This window comes from Aythya ferina (assembly GCF_964211825.1).
Source record: "Aythya ferina genome assembly, chromosome: 5".
NCBI lineage: Eukaryota > Metazoa > Chordata > Aves > Anseriformes > Anatidae > Aythya > Aythya ferina.
In genome coordinates, this window is record NC_140301.1 from 57,788,572 (window position 1) to 57,810,511 (window position 21,940).

A 21,940-nucleotide genomic window follows, 5' to 3' on the forward strand; every position below is an offset into this window, starting at 1 on the left:
TTCTCTATTCAATACTGTGAGCCTTGAAATAATTATTATAAAGCACAATATTTTTAGTTTATTACTGAGAATTTTTATTTAATTTATAATTTTTAGTTTACCTCTCTTCCACATGTAGAGCTGGGGACAGGACTAAGGACTCGCTAGCATCAGTTGTCTTTAAGCAGGCTGTCTTAGTACACTTGCAAACATGCTGTGAATGAGATCTGTAGGAAAACAAGGAGTTTGCCAAATGAGAAATAAACATGGTTTTGAAAGAAATATGAGAAATATGTCTACATTTTTGGATACAGCTTAGTGGAAAGAAATGCTGCTTCCAGGTATGATATGTGATTGCTAAACTGTCAGCTCAGCCTTGCAAGAGCTCTTACAGGGACTGATATTTAACAAATATTTTGTGATGCTAGCCAGTTTAAAGCAAAGCAACCAAGACCAGTAAACCCATGTGCTTTTTTTTTTTTGTCTGAGATACAGAGGTATTCAAAACACAGCAGTGGCATTTTAGCGTGTTCCAACAGATAGGGTACAGCTGTGGTGCTGCTAACTGCTGCCTTAGCACGAGCAAAAATGAGTTCGTGCCTTTTTGTCCAGGACACAGCAGTGAGCTGGCACCTTCTGTACACAAAAAGTGGTTCCTGAGCAGTGGGAGAGAGTATCTTCAGCAATCAAAAAGGAACAAAAATTTCCTGTATTACTTTTGATTTTCCTTTAAAAAAAAAAAAAAAAAAAAAAAAAAAGACTTCAAAAATGTCCTGGTTCCTCTCTCTAAAATGGTGCTGTTATTGGGATGACCAGAGGAACCAGCTTTTCTATGTCTCCACCCTACTGGTGCAGGAGAGAGTAAAGGCAAATGGGTCATGCAAGGGCGGATCAGGGGTTTTAAATACTGCTGCTTCATATGTGGAAGTGAAGTATGTTGCTGCATCTGGAAATGCTGGCCTGCCCAACTATATAATCACCGCACTGCTACAAGCAAAATCCACTCGAGAGGCAGGTCCACGCTAAAGGCTGCTGCCTGCATAAATATGTGGATGAGAGCGGTGGAGAGATGTGATACCTGCCCCACGTGGGTGTGCTGGAGAAGCCTTACTGGCATAACTCGTTTTGCTGTGGGGTAGGGAGGGGTGGCAACTTTCCTGTGATGAACAACTGCAGAGCATAATTTTGCTGCTGTAAGAGCATCCACGTGCTTTGCTGGGTTAATATCACAGGATTCCCATATACCAAGGCACCAGCTTCCTAAGGGAGGCAGAGATTACACCACCGTGTACTTTCCAAAGGGACAAAGTAGGAGAGCCTCATGCCAGGCGCAGGGCTGGGTAAAGAAGGAGACATTTGGAATACCTTTTAAATCGTTAGAGCTTGAAATGCTGTTATGTTGCAATGCTTTGGCAAGACTGAAAAAGAAAAAAAAAAAAAAAGGCACTTTAATGCTAAGTATGCAGGCTGGGAGTAAGTGCAGGTTTTTTAATGTCATACCTTGCACATACATGCAGAAAAATGCCGAGGCTGGAGATGTGAATTCCCTGAGCACGTTTGCCTTCTCTCGCTGTCCCTTCTATGTACCTGGGGGAGCAGCGGGCAACGTGGAGGATGAGATTAGCAGCGCAGTCCTGGAATGTCACATCTTCAGACCTGTCACCCCTCGGCTGCGCCCCACGGTGCCCCAGACCTTGAAGGAGAACCTCTCAAACAAATGACAGGCAGCTGCCGAGAGCAAAGCTGCCCAGCCTGCGGGGCTCTCCGCCGTGTCTCCCGAAAGATAAAAGGCCAGCTGCTGGGGTATATTCACTCTGGTCTTTAAGATGCTATCACAAGGGATGAGCAGGGCTGCAGCCTGTCTGCTAAGCCCTCTGTGCTTCAGAACTTCAAACAGATGCTACGGAGGCGGCGGGGCATGGGGCTGAGTCACCAGCCCGGCTGGGGGGACGCAGCCAGCCCCAGCACGTCCCAGCTTCCCTGCTCCCAAACAGGTTGTCTCAGGTGTCCTCAGCTCCCTCGCAGCTCTCTTGCATGGCATTAGTTCAGTATTTTATTATTATTATTATTTTGGTTTTGCTTCGGCTCTTTTGGCTCTTCCCATTCCCCTGCAGAGTGAGGGTGGGGCATCGCAGGATTCCCTGCACGGCACACGGAGGGATTGCTTCACGTTGCTCCACACCTGGCTGCACGGCCAGGGAAGCACTAAAGCGCTTAGGGATTTTAATTTGGGTGATTAAATTCTCCAGTATAAAGGCTACGGGTGTTCCTCTATATAAAATAACGCCATTCAAATAAACCTGATCAGCAAATACAAGGAGCCATCAGAAGTTAATGCTGTAGTTACACAAAGTGCTACGAAGTTATAGCCACTTTATAACCTTCCCATGGGCTTGGTCTTTGCACAGCCCTATTTAAGAATAAGCAAAATTCAAAAAGGCAAAGCCACAGTTCTGGCAAAAGGAGGAGGCTTTCCCTGCGAGTCAGGACAGTGCCGAGGATGAGGCACGCTGAGTGTGGAAGCAATGAAACTGCAGATTTTAGACCAGATTATTTTCCTGGCATTGGCAAACTCATTTCAAATGCGCAACTACTCCACAGAACTACCTGTACAGATCAAATTGTCCCATCTGCGAATGAGGAGAAGCATTTCCCCCTCTCACACCTACTTTGCTTCTTTAAGAAACCAGGTGGAAAAATTATACCCACTGGAGTCAGTGGGGAGTCACCACTAACTTCAGCAGGAAAAGTTTCTCTCTGCAGTAAGTTCAATACACTGAAAACCAACCCAAAGTTATTCTTCGTTTTATAAACCAAGTAGACCAATGCGAGGAATGTGGCTCTGAGCTCTTCAAGTTTTCTGCCTCTTGCATTTTGGGGAGCTGTTTACATTTCTGAAAGGTTACTTTGTGCCTTGAGACTTCCAATCTTTCCAGTTGTGCATGCAAGCAGAAGTTCCTCATCCTTAAAATGTGCCCCGCAATCTGTCTGGGCTAAAAAGTATCCCTTTCTCAGAAAAAAAAAAAAAAAAAAGCCCACAATTACTCCAGAATTACTCCAGCTTTAGCCTGTGCATGTCCTCGGCTGCTTGGGTGCTTTAACTCCCAGTGTCTGCAGAGGTGCCTTGCTCCCCTGGTCCCTGTCCCTGCACCAAAATGCAGCCACCAGCACAGAGCAGCAGTGGCCGAGGTGAGCGAAAGGACAGGTGACAAACAACCTGCTGGCTGCATTTAGCCAAATGAGCTCTGCAATGCACTTAAACAGACGCTTGGGAAAAACAACAAGAAATTGTATTTAATAACTGGGGAGCGACACTGAAGAACGCACACCGAGAGCTGGAGAGCAAAGGAAACTATGTGGCGAGGACAATTACAAGTCAGCCAACAGAAAAAATAGTTAACCTTAATTTACAGTGACCACGGGTGCTACCTGACCCTTATCGGCGCCCCGTAGCAGTTAGGAAGCAGGCATCTGATGAAATATTACAATTCACAGTAACAACTTGTTTCTTGCAGACGACCTATTGCTATTCATAAATGCATTTCTCTATTAGCTCCTGGGAAAAAAATAATCAAAAAGCCATGGTGGCTTCTACATTCTCGTGGTCCTGTATTTGCTACAGTCTGGACATCCAGGGGTTGATTGCCAGGAAAATGCTGCGTACCTAAATATCAGAAACACCCCGCCTGATTACAGCCTTCCCAGTTTTTGCTTAAGCAGTCAGCAGGTGCTTAAGTTGCAGTAATTGACTTTTCAAGTCCTACTGTGATTGTACTGCCATTTACATATGAACCGTTCAATAAACTTTAAGTGGTTTTGAGTAATTTAAGCCAACAGCTGATCAAACAAGCTTTTTACAAGCCTGGCATTCCAGTAGCACTGTAACCCCTCTCCGCAGCCACACGATAGTGCGCAGGAACCAGCAGCCTGCGCTTGGCAAGCCAGCCAAGAGAAATCCTCCTCATAAACCAGCCTTCTACATCTCCGCCGGTATTAAACACCACGCGAGTTTATTTTAGCCTGCCCTCTTCCAACAAAACATCCCACAGAGGTGTTTTCTCCACCACCTGTAAGCTCAGGGGATTCGAGCCCAGAAAGCTGCTGGAGCTGCAGCGGGCGCAGCGCCTGCCCCGCTCACCCAAACAAGAGCGAGCCTGCTGATTTCCTGCAACTGCCCGCTGCCGAGCAGTTTTTTCCCTTAAAGGACAAGGCAGCCCGAAATGTGCGTGTCATCAGGCTCTTCCACTACAGCCGATTAGCTCTCGGCTCCTCTGACTCCAAACACTGCTGTTGTGCTTTCTGAAACAGAGCAAGAGCTCCAGAGGCTGTTTGGAGGAGAGCTGGGCGAGTTTAACTACTGCAGAATTTGCCTGTTCTATCAGCTTTGGCAGCCAGACTCATTATTCAGCATTTACCGCGCTCAGGATCCTTGGCAGCCGTACTTTCGATCAACTTAGAGGAAAAACACTTTCAGTACAAAAAAAATAATAAAATAGAAGCTCAGCTTGCATGCAAGCAACCCAGGAATAACTCAGCAGACTGTATAGCCAGCCACGCACTGCCAAGCCCAGCTGTCCCCAGAGCAGACCTGTCTAATTGTGCTCATTCCCATGCTGCTCCTTTCGGGGGCACTTGCACGGTAAAGGGCCCTGTGCCCCACACCCCGCAGCTGGGGGGAGTCCAGCCCAAGCCCCCCCACCAGCCTGAAGCAAGCTCAGCTCCCCAGGGAGGGGACGAGCCCACCCGGGAGCTCTGTGCCTGTGAGGAAAGGCACCCCCACGGCTCCTCGGGGCTCCCTGTCACCACCCCAGCCCCGCACAGGGGGTTGGGGGCACCCACCCACCCCACCGCCCCCCACCCACAAAATGAAGGAAGCTAGATTTATGCTTTAAATACATTTTATTTATTACCAAAATTTCCAGAAGTTCGGCATTTCTCATCTTCCATAAAGTTTTGTTTTTTTTTTCCCCATGCATAACTTGAAACTTGTCAACTGCAACAGTTGCGTGGTTACTTTAGAAGAGACACTTAAACAGAGACAAACATCCAGAATACAAGTAGCTGTATCTGAATTAACAAAACTTCTCTATTACTAACCTTATAAAGCAGGACGTGCCTTCCCTTTTATCAAAACCAAGCTGATAGATCTGCCTTTATACACACCCAACAGAATAAACTCTGTTATTGGCAATGACGTTTTTCTTAAACGTTAGAAAAATATAAAGCAAAGAATGGAGTGACTGTCCATAAACCAGTCTGTGCTCAGTCCTTTTAATCTACTTCTTCGATGGTCGGGCCACCAGATCCACCTGCCCCAGCTCCTCCAGCTCCCTGGTACAATTTTGTGACGATCGGGTTGCAGAGTTTCTCCAGCTCTTTCTGCTTGTGCTCGTACTCTTCTTTCTCAGCCATCTGGTTGCGATCGAGCCAAGAGATCACCTCCCGGCACTTGTCGAGCACTTTCTGCTTGTCCTGGTCACTGATCTTTCCCTTCAGTTTATCATCCTCCACCGTCTGCTTCATGTTGTAAGTGTAGGACTCGAGCGAGTTCTTGGCTCCCACCCGATCTCTGTTGGCTTCGTCCTCTGCTTTGTATTTCTCTGCTTCTTGCACCATACGGTCAATGTCATCCTTGCTGAGGCGACCCTTGTCATTGGTGATGGTTATCTTGTTCTCCTTACCCGTGCTCTTGTCTACCGCGCTGACGTTCAGGATCCCATTGGCATCTATGTCGAAAGTAACCTCGATCTGGGGGACCCCGCGGGGCGCTGGGGGGATGCCTGTCAGATCAAACTTGCCCAGCAAGTTGTTGTCCTTGGTCATGGCCCTCTCACCCTCGTACACCTGGACCAGGACACTGCTCTGGTTGTCTGAGTAGGTGGTGAAGGTCTGCGTTTGTTTGGTGGGAATGGTGGTGTTACGCTTGATGAGGGCGGTCATCACCCCGCCGGCTGTCTCGATGCCCAGGGACAGGGGGGTGACATCCAGCAGGAGCAGATCCTGCACATTCTCAGACTTGTCTCCCATGAGGATAGCCGCTTGCACGGCAGCACCGTAAGCAACAGCCTCATCAGGATTGATGCTCTTGTTGAGCTCTTTGCCATTGAAGAAGTCCTGTAGTAGTTTCTGGATCTTGGGGATACGGGTGGAGCCTCCAACCAGCACAATCTCCTGGATCTGGCCCTTGTCTAGCTTGGCATCACGCAGGGCCTTTTCTACAGGCTCCAGGGTGCCACGGAAGAGGTCGGCATTGAGCTCCTCAAAGCGGGCACGAGTAATGGAAGTGTAGAAGTCAATGCCCTCGTACAGGGAGTCGATCTCAATGCTAGCTTGCGTGGAAGAGCTGAGAGTGCGCTTCGCCCTCTCGCAAGCCGTACGCAGTCGCCTCACCGCGCGCTTATTGCCAGCAATGTCACGCTTGTGCTTACGCTTGAATTCTTCCACAAAGTGGTTCACCATGCGGTTGTCAAAGTCCTCCCCCCCCAGGTGGGTGTCCCCAGCTGTGGACTTCACCTCAAAGATGCCATCCTCAATGGTAAGGATGGAAACATCAAAAGTGCCCCCTCCCAAGTCAAAGATGAGCACGTTCTTCTCACCAGCCCGGGTACCTTTCTTGTCCAAGCCGTAGGCTATCGCAGCTGCTGTGGGCTCGTTGATAATACGCATCACGTTCAGGCCGGTGATGGTGCCAGCATCTTTGGTGGCCTGGCGCTGGGAGTCATTGAAGTAAGCAGGCACCGTGATGACAGCGTTCTGCACCTTGCGCCCCAGATAGGCCTCGGCAATCTCCTTCATCTTGGTGAGCACCATGGAGCTGATCTCCTCGGGGAAGAAGGTCTTCATCTCGCCCTTGTACTCCACCTGCACCTTGGGCTTGCCACCCTCGTTCACCACGCGGAAGGGCCAGTGCTTCATATCCGACTGCACAGTGGGGTCATCGTACTTGCGGCCGATGAGGCGCTTGGCATCAAAGATGGTGTTGGTGGGGTTCATCGCCACCTGGTTCTTGGCAGCGTCGCCGATGAGCCGCTCGGTATCGGTGAAGGCCACGTAGCTGGGCGTGGTGCGGTTGCCCTGGTCGTTGGCGATGATCTCCACTTTGCCATGCTGGAAGACGCCCACACACGAGTACGTGGTGCCCAGGTCGATGCCGATCGCCGGCCCTTTGCCAGACATGACGGCGGCTTTCTGCGATCAGCTGCTCGTTGGCTCCCGGTCACGTCCCCGCCACCCGCTCCCGCTGCCTGCCGCGGCGCGTTCTGCCGTTGCCTCGCCGCCCGCGCCCCTTTTATAGCCCGCTCAGCCTCCTTCTGGAACCTGCCAGAACGCCGCGGACCAATCCAGAAGCCCGCCTGCCGCGACCGACCAATCGCCGCCGCGCCTCCACGAGCAGCGCCCGCCCCCTGCCTCCTAGCCAATCAGCAGCGCTCCGCCCCCCTCTAGCCACGCCCCGCGCGGCGGCCGTCGGCCTTCTTCCTGTTGTTTCTCGATCCCTCTCGCTTGGCAGCGTGCGCCACGGCCGCGGGCCAATCACAGCGCGCGCTCCCCGCTGGCCCCGCCCCCCCCCGCGCCCGGAGCTCTGCTAGAAAGTTCCACTGGACGTTGGGCGCGAGGGCCGGGGGATCGACGTCAGCGCTGTCCAATGGGAAGCGGGCAGGAGGGCCGGGGGGCGGGGCGTGGTCGCTACGCAACTCGCGCCGCGCTGCCAAGGGGCTGGGCACGCGCCCCCCCCCCTCAGAGTCACCCCGAGCCCCTGAGGGGCGCCAGGGGTGGGAGGGGGGGGGGAGTGCGGCGGGGCAGCACCCCCTTCACAGCGCTTATAATTCCTGAAAGTTCCGTCAAACGCCGCGTGTCACCTCCCAGCGGCCGCCTGGTGGCGAATTTACCCTTATTTGGTCGCAAGGCGGCAGTTTTGCCCCCCTCACCCCCCCGTCTCCCCTCACGCCGCCAGCCCGCCCCCGTCTCGTCAGCGAGCTGAGGCGCCCCCCCCCCCTTCCACTCCCCCCCCTTGGCCGCTCCTGAGGTGAATTCTACTCAGGGCTCGGCTCGTTCCCTCTATGGCAGAGCGGCCGTCCCGATTTTTAGGCGATTTTTAGCCTTATTTCGGCTGAATTTGGCGAGCTGACAGACGGCCGAGCTGCCCGCCGCCCCGAGCAGCCCTGCCCGCGGGGCGCTGCCACCTCCTCGCTGTCCCCTCTGGAAAAAAAAAGAGCAGCGTGGGCGGCTGGAGGGGAGCCCTGTTGCTGCCTGCTGGCCATTCTTGAAACGCCTCCAAATTTTTGTCTGTTGTGCTAATGTTAAAATGCCGTCACGCCTACATTTAGCAAAGGCTTGGGGGGGGTGGAGGGGGGGGCTGTTAACTCGCAGCGAGGCGAGGGCTTTGATGAGAAGGCATTAAACGTGAAAATCTGCCGTGGTGGCTCCAAGTTATTCCTCCTGAGTTTGAGACAAACACTTCGAGATATTCCAATTATAGTCAGGAGAGCAAAATGCCGCGCTGAGATCGCTCTTCCCCTGAGCAAGTTGTGGATTGCTGCTTCAAAAGAGCAGCCGAAAGTCTGCTACACGCAGAGTTTTGTGTTACGTGAAGGAAGGATTAAACACAGTGTATGTTTAAATCATCTTTCGTGACTGTTGTCCCCAGCCTTCAGCATTATGTTATAGCAGCCCTCGTAGAAAGTGTTACAGCTTTTACCAGTATGGCTTGTGCTCATGCAGTTATTACACCCTCTCAGAAACATCCTTGGTTCAATTAGTTTGTTTTTGAAAGCGTTTTTTACACGACATGAGAATTCTGCCTCTTACGTAGCAGGCATGTATGTAGTCTGGGGACAGAAGGGCTTCCCTTTCTGATGGTAAATAATGAACATGCTTAAGTAACTATTCCACACAGCCCAATCCTTTTTAACACAGCGGTTCCGACCTCGGAGAAATCCAGAAGGGAATGGAAAATGGAAGGTGTCAGCCCCCGTACCTCCAGCAGGAGGTTCTCTGCCTCCCGTGTGCTGGTTTCTGTGATGGGAAGGGTGTCGGTGGCTCTTGTAGTCAGACCAGTGACTGATTCATCACTGAACTATCTCTTCCTGTACTTCCCTGCTCCTTCATGCAGTTGATGGTATCATGTGGAGCAGAGAGAAATGCTGGAGAGATACAAAGAGAGTTGGCTGATAGATTCAGCTCCAGGTGAAAAATAGAGGCCGTTTGTTATTTGTGTCCTTGTGAGGATTGTGGAACGTGCATGAGAATGCACGAGGACCCAGTTTTGGTAGATGCAATGTAAACTCAGACGCTGTTATTTAAGAATAAAAAGAGTATTCCTGCCTCTGTAGAAAGAGAAGGAAAGAGCAAATGGACCAGGAAATGACACAGAAATCTTGATTAGCACAATAAGCAGATAATAATGTCTTTATATCAAAATTAATTTGATATCTCATTCAGATGTAGGTGTAATCAAACGGGTTCTGTCAGCTTCAGAAAGGAGATTTCATGAATTTGGCCCAAAGCTTTCAGCTGTGAGTTTCATCAGCCCAGGCACAGAATATGCACAGCTGCTCCAGACAAAACTTGTTTGGGGTGATGGTTGCCTTGGCCTAATAACTAATATGGCCCTGGTGTAGTTGTGCAGCTATCCAGATGCGCTGATAACCCGCTAAAGAGCTGTTTGCACTGATTGGGATTACTGCTTACCCTAATAGTACTCCCTCATTTATTTAAATTTTTTTAATTGTAGTTTTGCTATCATGAATTTGGAGAAAATAGCTGGGAGGAATGCATAAGCATACCACTTTAATGCTAATGGTGTAAATTATGGACAATCAGGGACAATGTCAGGAAAAAATCAAAAGGCCTGTAGACTCAGGCTACCAAATATTTCATTTAGCCTGCTGCAGAAGAATTTCTTTTCCAGCTGAGCACACAGGTGCTGTTTTCTTCTCGTACATCAATACACATAGGTCTGAACTTCTTTTTAAACTTTTGTTCCCAATCAAAAATTGATGTGATTTTCTTGCCGTCATCTCTCATCTCCTACAGATGTCCTTAGAGAAAGTCCAGTCTAACTCGAGGGAACAACCTCTAAAGCCTCATTAGACGTATTCTGTCTTCTCAGCAGAGCTATTACACGCCTGCTTTTTGTCAGCAGTTCTCTTAAGACTTGCAGCACAATTTGTGCACCAACTCATCTCTACAGTCATCCTCTCATATGGGAAGAGCCACATGATTTTCTTTTATGTTGCTTCATATGCAGTCATGTTACAGGTGAGCCAAACAGACTGGTTCAGAAATTAGAGAGCACACTTTATGCTGAGGACTTTAGCACAAGTCTGATTTTCCCTTTAAAGAAAACATTTGCTGGGATTCCCTCATCCTGAACCTGTAAAACATATTTTAATACTTCCAGAGCAGCCGGTCGGCACCTCTGGAAGCATGCGGGGCTCTTTCTGATGCATTTATTTGTGTTTAGGATCGATCCCATGGCTCCTGTTTGGCAGTAATGCAATACGCTGTAGGCTATTCTCCATTACACCACCCAGCCAGAACTGTAGATGATATTTAGATTTCTTCAATGAAGCAAGAGCTTAGTATCTGGAGCAGAACTGAGCACTCAGCCCATATCTTTATCTTGATAAAAGTATGATTATTTCTTTTTCCAACGTATGTCATAAAGCAATGTAGTATAGAAATAGGAGTGAACACTAGTTACAGTTTAATCAGATATCAGCTGCTTGGTTCATTGATATGATAAATTTAAAATGTAATGGCCTGTCATATACAGGAGTTCAGGTCATCTGATGATAATAAGATCTTAGACCTTAAATTCTGGAGATTAGTAGCCATTTCCTTATCAAAGCTGTCCAAAAAATAGCATAAATCAGATTGTATCGGTGAGGGTAAATGCATTCTTTTACGACACCCAGTTCAGAAAAATCTAAGCAACAGTTGTTCCAAGAACAAATAACACTTTACCTAACTACCCTTCCATTGCTGAAGCTCTTCATCTCATTCCTATTTGTGAATATATACACAGGAATTGGAATTCAGACAAGAATACCAGTGGTTGAAATGGCAACAGATTCTTCTGACAAGTTGCTGCTATGTTAAAAACTGTAATTTTAACTTTGTAACTTTTTATGTTATTTTTCTAACTTTTTTTTGGTGTTATTTTGTCTTCAGATACTTCCACTGTTTGCAAGCAGACACTACTTGTTTTGAAAGACAGTCCTATTACAGGTGTTTTTCTTAAACAAATGCTACTTTTTGTGTGCGTGGAAAAAAAAAAAAAAAAAAAAAAAAAAAGAATCTGCAAGTCAGTATAACACATTTTCTGCAAATTACACAAATGCATGATCAGAAATATGGAAATACTCAGAATAGCAGAACATAGGGCACAGTAATTTAGTATTGCCAAACCAGAAGTTCAAAAATCATGAGTCAGATCTCCTAAAATTATAAACTTGTTTAAAATTATGAGCTTTAAAAACACGTGACTTTATTCACCTCTGGCTTTTTAATCTTTAGCATATGTTCTGATTACACTTCAAGGATTTTCCATGTAATTTTTAGAGGTTTGGTTTTTTGTTGTTGTTGTTGTTGTTTTGGTTTGGTTTTATTTCATAATTTAAGAAATAAAATATCTGATTACACCATTTCACAACTAAAACCAGACTGCATCAGATTGATTAGACTCAATAAAATCAAGAACGTTGGTAACACTGATTAAACTAACTCTTGATGTTTCCAGGAATAAGGATTTTGTAATTAAGTGGTTTTAGAGCATCTTATTTACATACACTTCTGACAGTTTCTGAGGCATGATTAAAAGCTGAGGTTAGTATCACTAATGCTAAGTAGATAAACTGGTGTGCTGTGCACCTTAGGCATTCCTTTCTTGACTACTTTTTATAACTGCAACCTCCGTTTCTAACAGACGGTGCCAGCCCTACTGCGAGCAACAAATAGGGGACTTTAAAGCAGCTAGTTTGCAATTAATCGTAGAATCATATCAGAAAAAGACCTCTGCAGGTCACTTAGTCTACTCGTGCCTAACCAAAGTCTCCTTTCTTGCAATTTAAGCCAATTATTTTTCTATTCCCATCCATTGTGGATATGAGAAAACATTATTCTATTTTTCTTTGCCAGCAGCTTTTATATTCATATTTTATATCCATGTATTTATATTTCATATTTCCCCTTTGCCATCTCTTCTGTAAGATGACCTAAAATCAGTTGATCTATCCTCAAAGACAACGTTTTCTAGACATTCACATTGCTTTCTCTTGGATTCTCTGCATATGACCTGTATCTTTCTTTCTTTTTTTTTAAAACTGGAGACATCAGTAGCTCACACCCTAGTAGTTCTGAAGGAGCAGATTATGCTACATCAAAATTTTCACCTGTACTTGCAACAGCATAACGTTGCAGAGTCATTTTTGGAATTCGATCCAAAATAACACATAAATTCTTTTCAATGGAAATTAAGCAGCTGTTCCTTTACTTACACAGCTAACAATTCCAACTTGTACTTGTTCCTATTAAATAACACCTTATGTTTTCAGATCATATCTGCACCTTGCCAAAATTATTTTGAATTCTAATGTTATCTTCTAGTACACTTAAAGACTAAATCTGCTTGGTCTTGTTTGAAGATAATAAAACAATACTGTATGTTAGGGGTGGTTAATAAATGAAAGCAGAGAATTTTATGTAGTACAGCTATGAATGGCATTAAACATACTGTAATTATTGGCAGTAACTATAGAGCTGAAGAAATGATGATGTCTTAAACAAGGAAATTGGTATCCAGTAAACACAAGAAAGACCAATACTTCATACTCACAGGTCAATGTCATTTGATTAATCTCTCAGATTCACTTAAATGCTTAGTGTGAAGAATTTTGGTGCTAATTGAACCATAGCATTCCTATGGATTTCACGTATTTTTTCGTTCCTGTGATTATTTGATTTTTATTCATCTCAGTTTTCAACACTGTCACTTATCAGGTGAATGGGCAAAATGCAGGAGCAGATGAAGCAGATGGTAACTGGAACTTCACCCTGTTGCTGCAGCTGTTATGAACTCAGGTATAAGATGGAATTAAATAAAAATAATAAGCAGACTTGTAAGAACATTTTATTTAAGATACTGTATCAAAGCACAGATTAAGCTTTAAAGGTGATGAAAACTAACCTGGAATGTCTTCACTGGTAGTCTACACAGGCTACAAATAATTGCTAAGTAACAGAACAGTAACAGCCTGTTCTAGATGTCCTATGCTTAAGGATAAAAAAAAAGAAGAAAGAAAAAAAAAAAAAAAAAAAAGCAAGATTTGTCTCAATACTTGCAGGTGTGTCTTTAGGTGATGTTATAAACATAGTTCCCTTCTCTCCTCTGCTTGGTGGTGGTCCTACTGCAAGGGTGCTTCCTGTTCTCTACAGAAAGGATGTCAGATTTTCTGTTAGAGTCCCCAGCTGTGCTGAGCCTTCTCCCTGAGGACTCCCCAGTGGTGTCTTGTATGTTCTACATATTCACTGTCTTCCCCATAGCTCCAGCACAGCAACTGGGACAGAAGGGTCAGCCTTCCACTATGGTACTGAAGGCTTTTAAAGTTCCTATGTTTATGTTTAAGATGTTTGGTGTTAATACTGCTGATAACTTAAACACCTAAATGCTGAAATGTCTGGGGCTACGTAATCAGATTAAGCAACCACATTCAAAGATATCTGAACATCTTTTCTTGCGTTTGTATAGCAACTTTATAAACTCAAAAAGAGTAAAGCAAGCACAGACATATGCCCTATACAAGCTGCAATACAGACAATATTGTACACACTTCGTAACAACAGTAATGAAAATAATGCTGATTATAAATAAAACTGTAGACAGACTTATTGAGATAACAGTTGTACTGAACAATGAAACATCCTTTTATAGTCATGAGTAGAATTAGTAAGATGCATAACTAGAGCAGAATATAGATCAGCATGTTTAGTCTGCTTACATGTCTCAAACTGATCCACTGTTGTTTGGAGAAGCAAAAGAAATTAATGCTTTTTAAGCCATTCTGGCCCTAATTTGAAACATTTACTGCCTTGTTTTGTTTTGTTTGCTCGTTTGTTTTCCATAAATTTGGCTGGAAATGTTAGGGTTCCTACAATACTCAAATCTGAAAATGAATGCCTGATTTTCTTCTTCAAACCAGCTTTTGCAAGGCTTAGATCCAGAACATTGTGTACACTGTGCCCTGTGAAGGTTATTTCACGTTTACTCATCTCCTTGTTGGTCACAATTTTTCACCATTCTTGTAATAAGACCAGAGCACCATTTCTTTACTCTCCACATACAAGCACTGAGCTCCAGGGAAGGTCCTCTTCAGCTTGCAAATGATGATCATGGCAGCAAGGGGAATCTGGTCAGCTGGATCTTTCTCAACATCCTGGCCTTCCTCAGGGCACTTTGTGCTCAGTTTTTAAGGTTTTTTTTTGACCTTGTAGTTCAGACTAAAACATTTTTTCTCTAACACTTGATAGCTTAGCATTGTAACTGTCTGAAAATGCGTAAGTTTTAATTCTTGAGTATATACTTTTAATGTTTAAGCTAAAAAGTCTAAACAGCTTTTGACAGAAATCCTAATAAGCCACATTTTGTATAAGCAGTGCTGCAGCATAAGAATAGCAAATTCTGCAAGCTCATTTCAGTGCAGCCCTCGACACCTGGCATCTGTCTCTTTTGGCTGTCTGCTCCATGAAAGAGACTTCAAATTTGTTTTTGACAGGTGTAAATAATAGTCACAAGGAAGTAAATTTTTGTAACACAGAGAAGAGTCCAAAACGACTTTTACTGAATGTTCTAATTTGACTGCTTTGGTGCCTTTTGCGACTGCTGCAGTATGTCAAAAAAGCAAAGGTGGTGCCAATGCAGATCTGGCACACGCGGTTCTGAGTTTTTATGAAATCTTTTGCCGACCAGTTCTTCCTCATGTCTTCTTCAAACCTGGTTCTCTCAGTTGTTCAGAAGCTTAGAAGTCCCTATTTCACTACTGCCATGCAGAAAAGAAATGCAAGAAAAATATTAAAAGTCAGAAGCCCACACTCTAGTACTATATTTGCTAGCATGATGTGGTCCCTCCCACCTCACTGTGGTGTGGTTTTGCTCCAAATACCATCCTTCAGTTATATTCAGAGCACCCACCACAGTAGGGAACTCTGTTTAAAAGCCATATGGTTCCTTTCCTTCAATCCCTACCCCACCAAAACACAATTTAACCTTAAAACAATGTTCCGATCTTGTTTCAGAAACCTTTCATTTGTTTGTTTCCTTCTCCTTTGCTTTTCATTTTCAAAACAACTACAGATTTTCTGAAGAAAAACTTCAATTCCTAAGCCTCCCAGAGGTTATTTTTGCTGCTGTATGTGTAACTTTCCAGCAGTGGTTTACGGCTTGGCTTAGTGGATGCTTGAAAAGTTACATGAGTATTATTTCCCCTCAGCCTACTCTTCTCATAGCTTGGAACACCCACCGCTCTGGAACACTTCTCACTGCTTCATATTTGCCTCTTCATTCATTTTCATTATTTTTACTTGCCTCCTTCAGGGATGACTATTACGTATTTACTCAACCTCCCCAGTATTATTATTTTCGGTTAAATGCAGCTAAATGATATAAATATTTGCAATTCCTGTGATATTTTTGGACCGCACTAATTTATGACACATGTGAGCAGCTTTGTATCCGATACGAACAGTCAAGAAATTGGAAACATGTGGAAGTAACTTTTAAAGACAATCCTCTGAGGGCTTTTTCTTGGTATCACTGACTTCTTTCTCTGCGTAGGTGAATCACGTTGTACAAAGTATACGATTGTCCCACTTTCACCTAACTACTGGCTAATTAACACCTGATGTTCTAAGTGCACGATGACAGCACCGGACCCAGTGGTTGTGTCTAAACTGCAGAGCAGGACGACCTTCGAGGCTGCACGGGAAGGCAGGTTTATCAGCACTTCGTACCTGCCAGAGCATCCCGAAGGCTGAATTTCCTGGCACACCTCTGGGCAAACTGCTAGCTGCAACAGCCTGCTGGTTCTGGCAGCAAGCACGTGTATATTCGACGCAGCTACCTACTACACGCCTTGAATCTCGGTGGGGAATTCATTGGACTGGTGCTGTTATCTCAAAGTAGCTCTTATGTGACTGGCTCAAAGGCCAGGAAATGCATTTTTTTGTTTATAAATTAACAAAGGAGACAAAATATTGTAATTACGATATGTATATGAACATTATTTTTACCCAGGCAATATCAGTGCTTAATATCATCGTTTATTAAGATGCTGGCCTACATTTTCCAGGCAAAGATCCCTGTTGCTTGCCAATCACACACAAGTCATGCGGCATGACTGAGCTTCTTTACACCACCACCCTCAAATACGCCAACTGTGCTGTGTGGGACCACCCCTGAGTGTGGGAAGGTGGGTTGCCTGTGAATATTAAATTACATTTTTCCAATGAGACTGCAAAAATACTGTTAATTAGTGCCAACTGTGGTCGTGTGGTGTATGTACAGAGCTATGAATACCAACGTGCTGCTGGCATTGGTAATAGCTGGTAGCCCACAGTGAGCTACATTAGAGGTATAATGTTGTGCCCTCCTCCCATACTTTAAAATCTTCAGGCTACCCCTAAAAACAGAAGTTGCTTTAGGAATACACAGAGGATCTTCTACGCTCTTCACACATTAAACTCCGCTGAACTGCAGAAATAGTCTGCCTTTTAAGTAGAAATGTGCATGTTTTAAGTTAGCCGCCAGATGGAGCTCATACCTCCCAGCGCACAAGTCCATGAACATCTGCAAAGTTAACACGCTGCATAGATGTTACAAAGGATGCAGTTTTTTCCACTTCATAAAAGTCAGAGGAAGTCTGTGATTAGCTGGATGTTTACAAATAAAAGGGGGATCTGGAGATAGATCAAAGATAACTCTCCAGATTTGGCATGATACCAGGTTCCCGTACTACTAGCATCTGCATGGGTTTGACTGTTACATTAAGTGGTTGAACTCAGCCTATCTCACCACATACTAAGAACGTTTTTTTAATGCTTAGCATATTTATTATAAATTTGAATATTCAGCCAACTAAAGACCTGAAGAAGAAAAAGAAAAAAAAAAGCCGCCACCACCCCAATTAACAATATCTTCCAGGCTCCGTTTAAAAGAGAAGCATCTACAGTGTTCTTTGTCACCCCGCTTTCTTTAACATAAAGGGGATCAGGAAGAGAAGATAAGCCCTGTTCTAAAATCTGAGGGATGTAGTACTTCAAGCTTAGAAAACAGGAGCTGAAGCTCTCAAAGCCTGTTCTCTAATAATCTAAGCTAGACGGCCCATTCATACACGGTATGATTTTTGCTGAGTAGACTATAGCTCATCGAGGATCTCAGGGATTTTGGCAAAGCCATAGTGAGTGGAGAGGAAAGCTGATCTGAGATAAAAGGTTGTGGTATACGAAAGACACTGAGTTAATGTGCATGTGTTTTAGGGGACATCTTTGTTTTGACTCTGTGTAACAAACCGACATCGTTTGTGAGGTCTAGAAGGCCACAGACTATTTCTACTTTTATAGTAGTGCTCTGTTTGAAACTAGTATTTTTATTTGGGGTCTAAGCCACACTGAACTCAATCAAACAAACATTCTACAAAGAAAAATGCCTTTGAACTATTTAACTATTTGTTTGCACAGCAAAATAGAGCAGAAGGAACTGTAGTAATTACTAGGAGATTTCTTGTGTCTTAATTAACACATTTTTCAGTTTCTAAGTGACTGTTCAGCAGGAACTGTCTCTTGTGGCAGAATGACAATGTCAGCATCAGCCAGTGAAAGTTATGTGAAACACAACCCCGCCTGAAAGCAGCCTAGGTGGGGCTTACCCTCACACGTCCAGGCACCCAGACTGTAATTGGTGCTGGGCTTTACAGCACGTGTAGGTGCACAAAAATTAGGTTTAATCTATCTGATAGCAACGCAGCTGAGAGATCTGAGCTCTCCTGGGCTATGGGAGGTACTAAGATCAGTTCCCAGGATCACTTCCCCGTATTTCCCCCCTACAATCCTACTGTATTTTTCCTTCTGCTGAAGGAAGGATATGGTAGATTTCATCTCAAAATACTTCTCCTTTGTATAAATAATTAAATAACCAATGGCTAGAAACCAGAATCTCAGCAGTTTGTTAGCTGAAACTCTCTCAGGGGATGTAGAAACCCTGTAGGCAGGGACAGAAGAGAAGCACCATCTTTCACACCCCAAATAAATGCTCTAACAATGACTTTTACAAAAGAAAGGAGTGTGGCAGACACCACAGGCATGGTATATCTATTGCCAAAACCAAAATTAATCTATGATATTCAGAACCCCCTATTTTTAGTCAATGTATTGGTTTTCCACAAACTCATGGTCTTGTGTTGTTTTGTTTTCCATGGAGAGAGCATCACATTATTTTTCCTATTCATTTTCTGGGGACTCAGAAGCAGATGCCCCTCTGGTAACCATCCCCAGTGTAGTGGGACAGTTACCTAAAAAAGGAGAGAATAGGTATCACTGAGTCACCAACTCGCACCACTTTTATCATTTATTTTTTAAAGCAGTAGGTTCAAATGAACATGTAAGAAAAAGGCAAATTTCTAGCCCTTGCCTTTGCAAACAGAAAAGCTGAAAGGATGATTTTTTAACATAAAAACCTTGTAACAGGGGAGAAAGAAAACAAGCCCAAGGGAAGGTCTGCTTTTTGCATCTTTCATGCTGGCAACAGTACTGCTGCAGAGACCTTGGCAATGCATTGACACTTTGCCTTACAGACAGGTTTGGAAACCAAGGATTTACAGAAAGCCCTGGATTTCCCAGCGGATTTCCAACAGTCCACCCTGCTTCTGGGATTTTGAGACCTTTGAGGAATGCTCGCTTCTCATTCCCTCTCAGGAGTCCTGGGATGTCTGCGGAACCACAAGGCACACTTGTCTGAGATCATCTCATTTACTATATCTATATACACACACACACACCCCAAAATCTCATTGATGCAAATCACAGTAAGTAAAAACAACACCAGCATCAAGACTTAGTCATTGAGAGGGAAGTTCTTAAACAGCTCTGAAAGGGCTCGATTTTTTCTCTCCCACAGGAAACATGAGAAACAGCATTGTTTTTGTGGTTGTAGTTGCAGGAAGATTTACTATAGTTTTAGTATGCCAGAAGGCATAAGAAAGGATTAAACTTTTTTGTTTGTTTTCTCCGAATGGTAAAAGTTACAGTTGTACGTTTTAATCCACCATGAGACAGATGTGTATTTTAGAAAACGATTATTAATATGGGGCGTAAGACCACAGTGCACAACAGAGGTATCCCTCTGACTTAGAAGAAAATCAAAGATACTGGACACTTCTGAAATCCTAGGTTCTCGGGATGAGGCGTGGCAGGCTGGCTATGTGAAACAAAGGGGCAGTTAAAATCTGGTCTTTGTTTGCCCTTCTTATAATTTCAATATGTTCCTTTACACACACTAATCTGAAACTTTAAAAACACATTTTCAACTGCTTTTTAATAGCAAATGTATACAGGAAACAGTTTCTCTAAAAACATGATGCCCAATATTGACTTCAATTAAAAAGACAGAAGACATTTGAGGACAAAAATGACCCAAAGAAAGATCTGATAGCATCTCTCCTGTAAAGTTGGCAGTGGTCATCCTAGCACACAAGAAGGAACACGGGCTGTTTGTTTCGGGGCTGAACATTTATAGTCATGACAAGCTGACTCCTGAGTCATGCGGTCGGTTGCCCTGTATCAAATTAGGATTTGTCTTTCTTCATGAAAACATAAAATCACAATTAGTTCCAGAATTGTAAAGTAACTATAAAAGTGGCAGAAGACACATAATTTATAAAACTTGTCCTGTTTTTTTTTTGGCATCTGACACCTTCAAAAACTCAGCCTACTAACTTGTCTCAAGAGCACACTGCACAGGAATTTTTTAGGAGTTTTTTTGAAAGTTGGATGATAATGCAGAAAACTGGTTTATAGCCACTGAGAACTACAGAAATGTCAGCTTTTAAAAACATGTTCCTAATTTCTAGCCCTCAGCAGACTTTTATAAAGTCAAATTAGTCATGCTCCATCTTTAAGTCAGTGACAAGCTTCAAACCAATTGAGAATATTTGATTTTTAACCCTTTCAGATCGGGAAGCACCTCAAATCCAAAAGCAGGCATGCTGGGGTTTGAACAGATACTGCCGGCACCTCCTTATCTTTAAAAGGAATGACCCCAATCTCTCAACATCAGACCAAACCGGACAACTGTCTCCCAGTATCACAAGATACAGAAAAGCGTGGCAGCATGAGAGCAGGGTCCAGCTGCTGCCGGAGGGCACAGAGAGCAGAGGAAGGTGGGAGCAGTTCCTGGTGCTGGGCTGGCCAAGGGGCCCAGCTCATTCCTGGCCTCGGGCCCGGGCCAACCGCACTAACCCAGCGCGGAGCGCTACGTCGTCTATTTCAAGAAAGACGAAGAAAGCTCCAGAGCATATTTGAGGGGTGAGCTGAACGCAGGAAGGTTTCCAATTCCTATAAAGAGGGCAGATAGCATAGATGTGTCTCATCTGCATGCAAGAGGCTGGGCTGCCTTTTTTCCTTATCAGGAAATGGGAGATGAATTAAGAGTGCAGCTTCCACGAAGATGCTGGGGGGAGACAGAGACTTAGTTAAGTTCCAGCCACGCTCTGAGTTCTGCCACAGCTCGTGTAAGCAAACGAGCCCCCTCCCAGCCACTCGTTTCTCCCCTCGTGCCACCCCTTCTATTGTGCTCGCACAAGGCTTGAGACAGAGGCGGGGAGGGAAGCGTAATGGGGAACTGGTCCAGCCAAAAAAAAATCCCCACAGGGAAAAATAAAGTCCATTGTCTACGTAGCTCATTGTTAAGCGACATAGACACATGCTCCACGACAATGGAGAAGGTGGCACACACACAAGGGTATGAGAGCTGACACTAGGTGGGGAGGAAGGGGCCTGCCAGTGCCCAGGCTGGCACTGCCATCAGGAACTAACTTGTATCCTCAGCAATAGCTGAGATGCTCACGATGTTTTTAGCACTGCTGTGTTCAGTAGTGTACTCAAAGTATTCACTTCTCTATATCTTTTCTTTTCTATTGTATAACGATGTATTTGTTATACATTCTCCAGAACAGCAGTCTTCAGAACAATGTCTTCAGCTCTGAATAATAATATGCTGAGCTGTATTTTCTACATTAACTATGTTAAATAAAGTCCCCTAGTAAAAGTATAAATTCTTACAATTCTGTGATATTCTAATCTATTCAAATCAAGGTTTCTCCATGGACCTGCTAGCTACAAATATTATTCTACACAAATGTAAATACTCTTTGAATTAACAAGTTGCCAATAAGCATTTACAAGTATTTTACAAGTGTGTATACATATTAAACATCTCCTCTGATATGAATAAGAAGCTTGGCAGCTTCTGTTATATTTTAAAGCTTACCCAAGGTCTTTATGAGTTCCCTTTAAGTTTCAGTAAATCCTGAAATCTAAGAGCTATGCTAGCTACTAATAAATTATTTTCAGGGTTGCAACCCACCCCACTGCCAAAATGAGGAAAATAACAGAAAAGAGAGAAAATCTCTAGAAATAAGAATAGCAAATCACTTTAAAATATAAGACAGAACAACCAGCAAGCCCTTGTTCCTTTCTGCTATGCTTTGTCTAATGTGATACGCTCACATGTCCACACTCAAGGATCCTTAAGTGCTTTAAGGGTTTAACGCTCTAACACTCCACATAGTTCCTTTGCATCCCCTTCCTGCACCACGTTTAAATGACTGAGAAGTACAAATTTGTTAGAGGAAACAGAACTTTAAATGAAGTATTTTTGCTTCCCCTTCATTATCTTTCAAGTAATGGTAAGACT

General features: G+C 44.3%; 2 protein-coding genes across 8 annotated transcripts in view; both read right to left on the bottom strand.

Moving 5' to 3' along the window:
- ZBTB1 (zinc finger and BTB domain containing 1) overlaps positions 1 to 21,940 on the bottom strand; it is a 77,471-nt gene that overhangs the window by 40,195 nt on the left and 15,336 nt on the right. For 2 of the 7 annotated variants that reach the window (XR_014694087.1, XM_084522782.1), the window contains exon 3: positions 102 to 206. The exons of 1 other annotated variant lie outside the window; for it this stretch is intronic. Coding sequence is in view for 5 of the 6 variants with exons in the window: in XM_084522782.1 (XP_084378908.1) it covers positions 102 to 206 (105 nt within the window). In the remaining variant the exon portion in view is untranslated. 4 more of the 7 variants (XM_084522787.1, XM_084522784.1, XM_084522783.1 and 1 more) reach the window with 2 other exon arrangements.
- Positions 4,860 to 7,341, bottom strand: HSPA2 (heat shock protein family A (Hsp70) member 2). The gene has a single exon (XM_084522791.1). It carries the CDS (start codon positions 7,153 to 7,155, stop codon positions 5,251 to 5,253), a length of 1,905 nt encoding a protein of 634 aa, XP_084378917.1. The 5' UTR covers positions 7,156 to 7,341; the 3' UTR covers positions 4,860 to 5,250.

Coding starts and splice junctions, on each gene's coding strand:
- HSPA2 (XM_084522791.1), bottom strand. CDS start 7,155: ATGTCTGGCAAAGGGCCGGCGATCGGCATCGACCTGGGCACCACGTAC.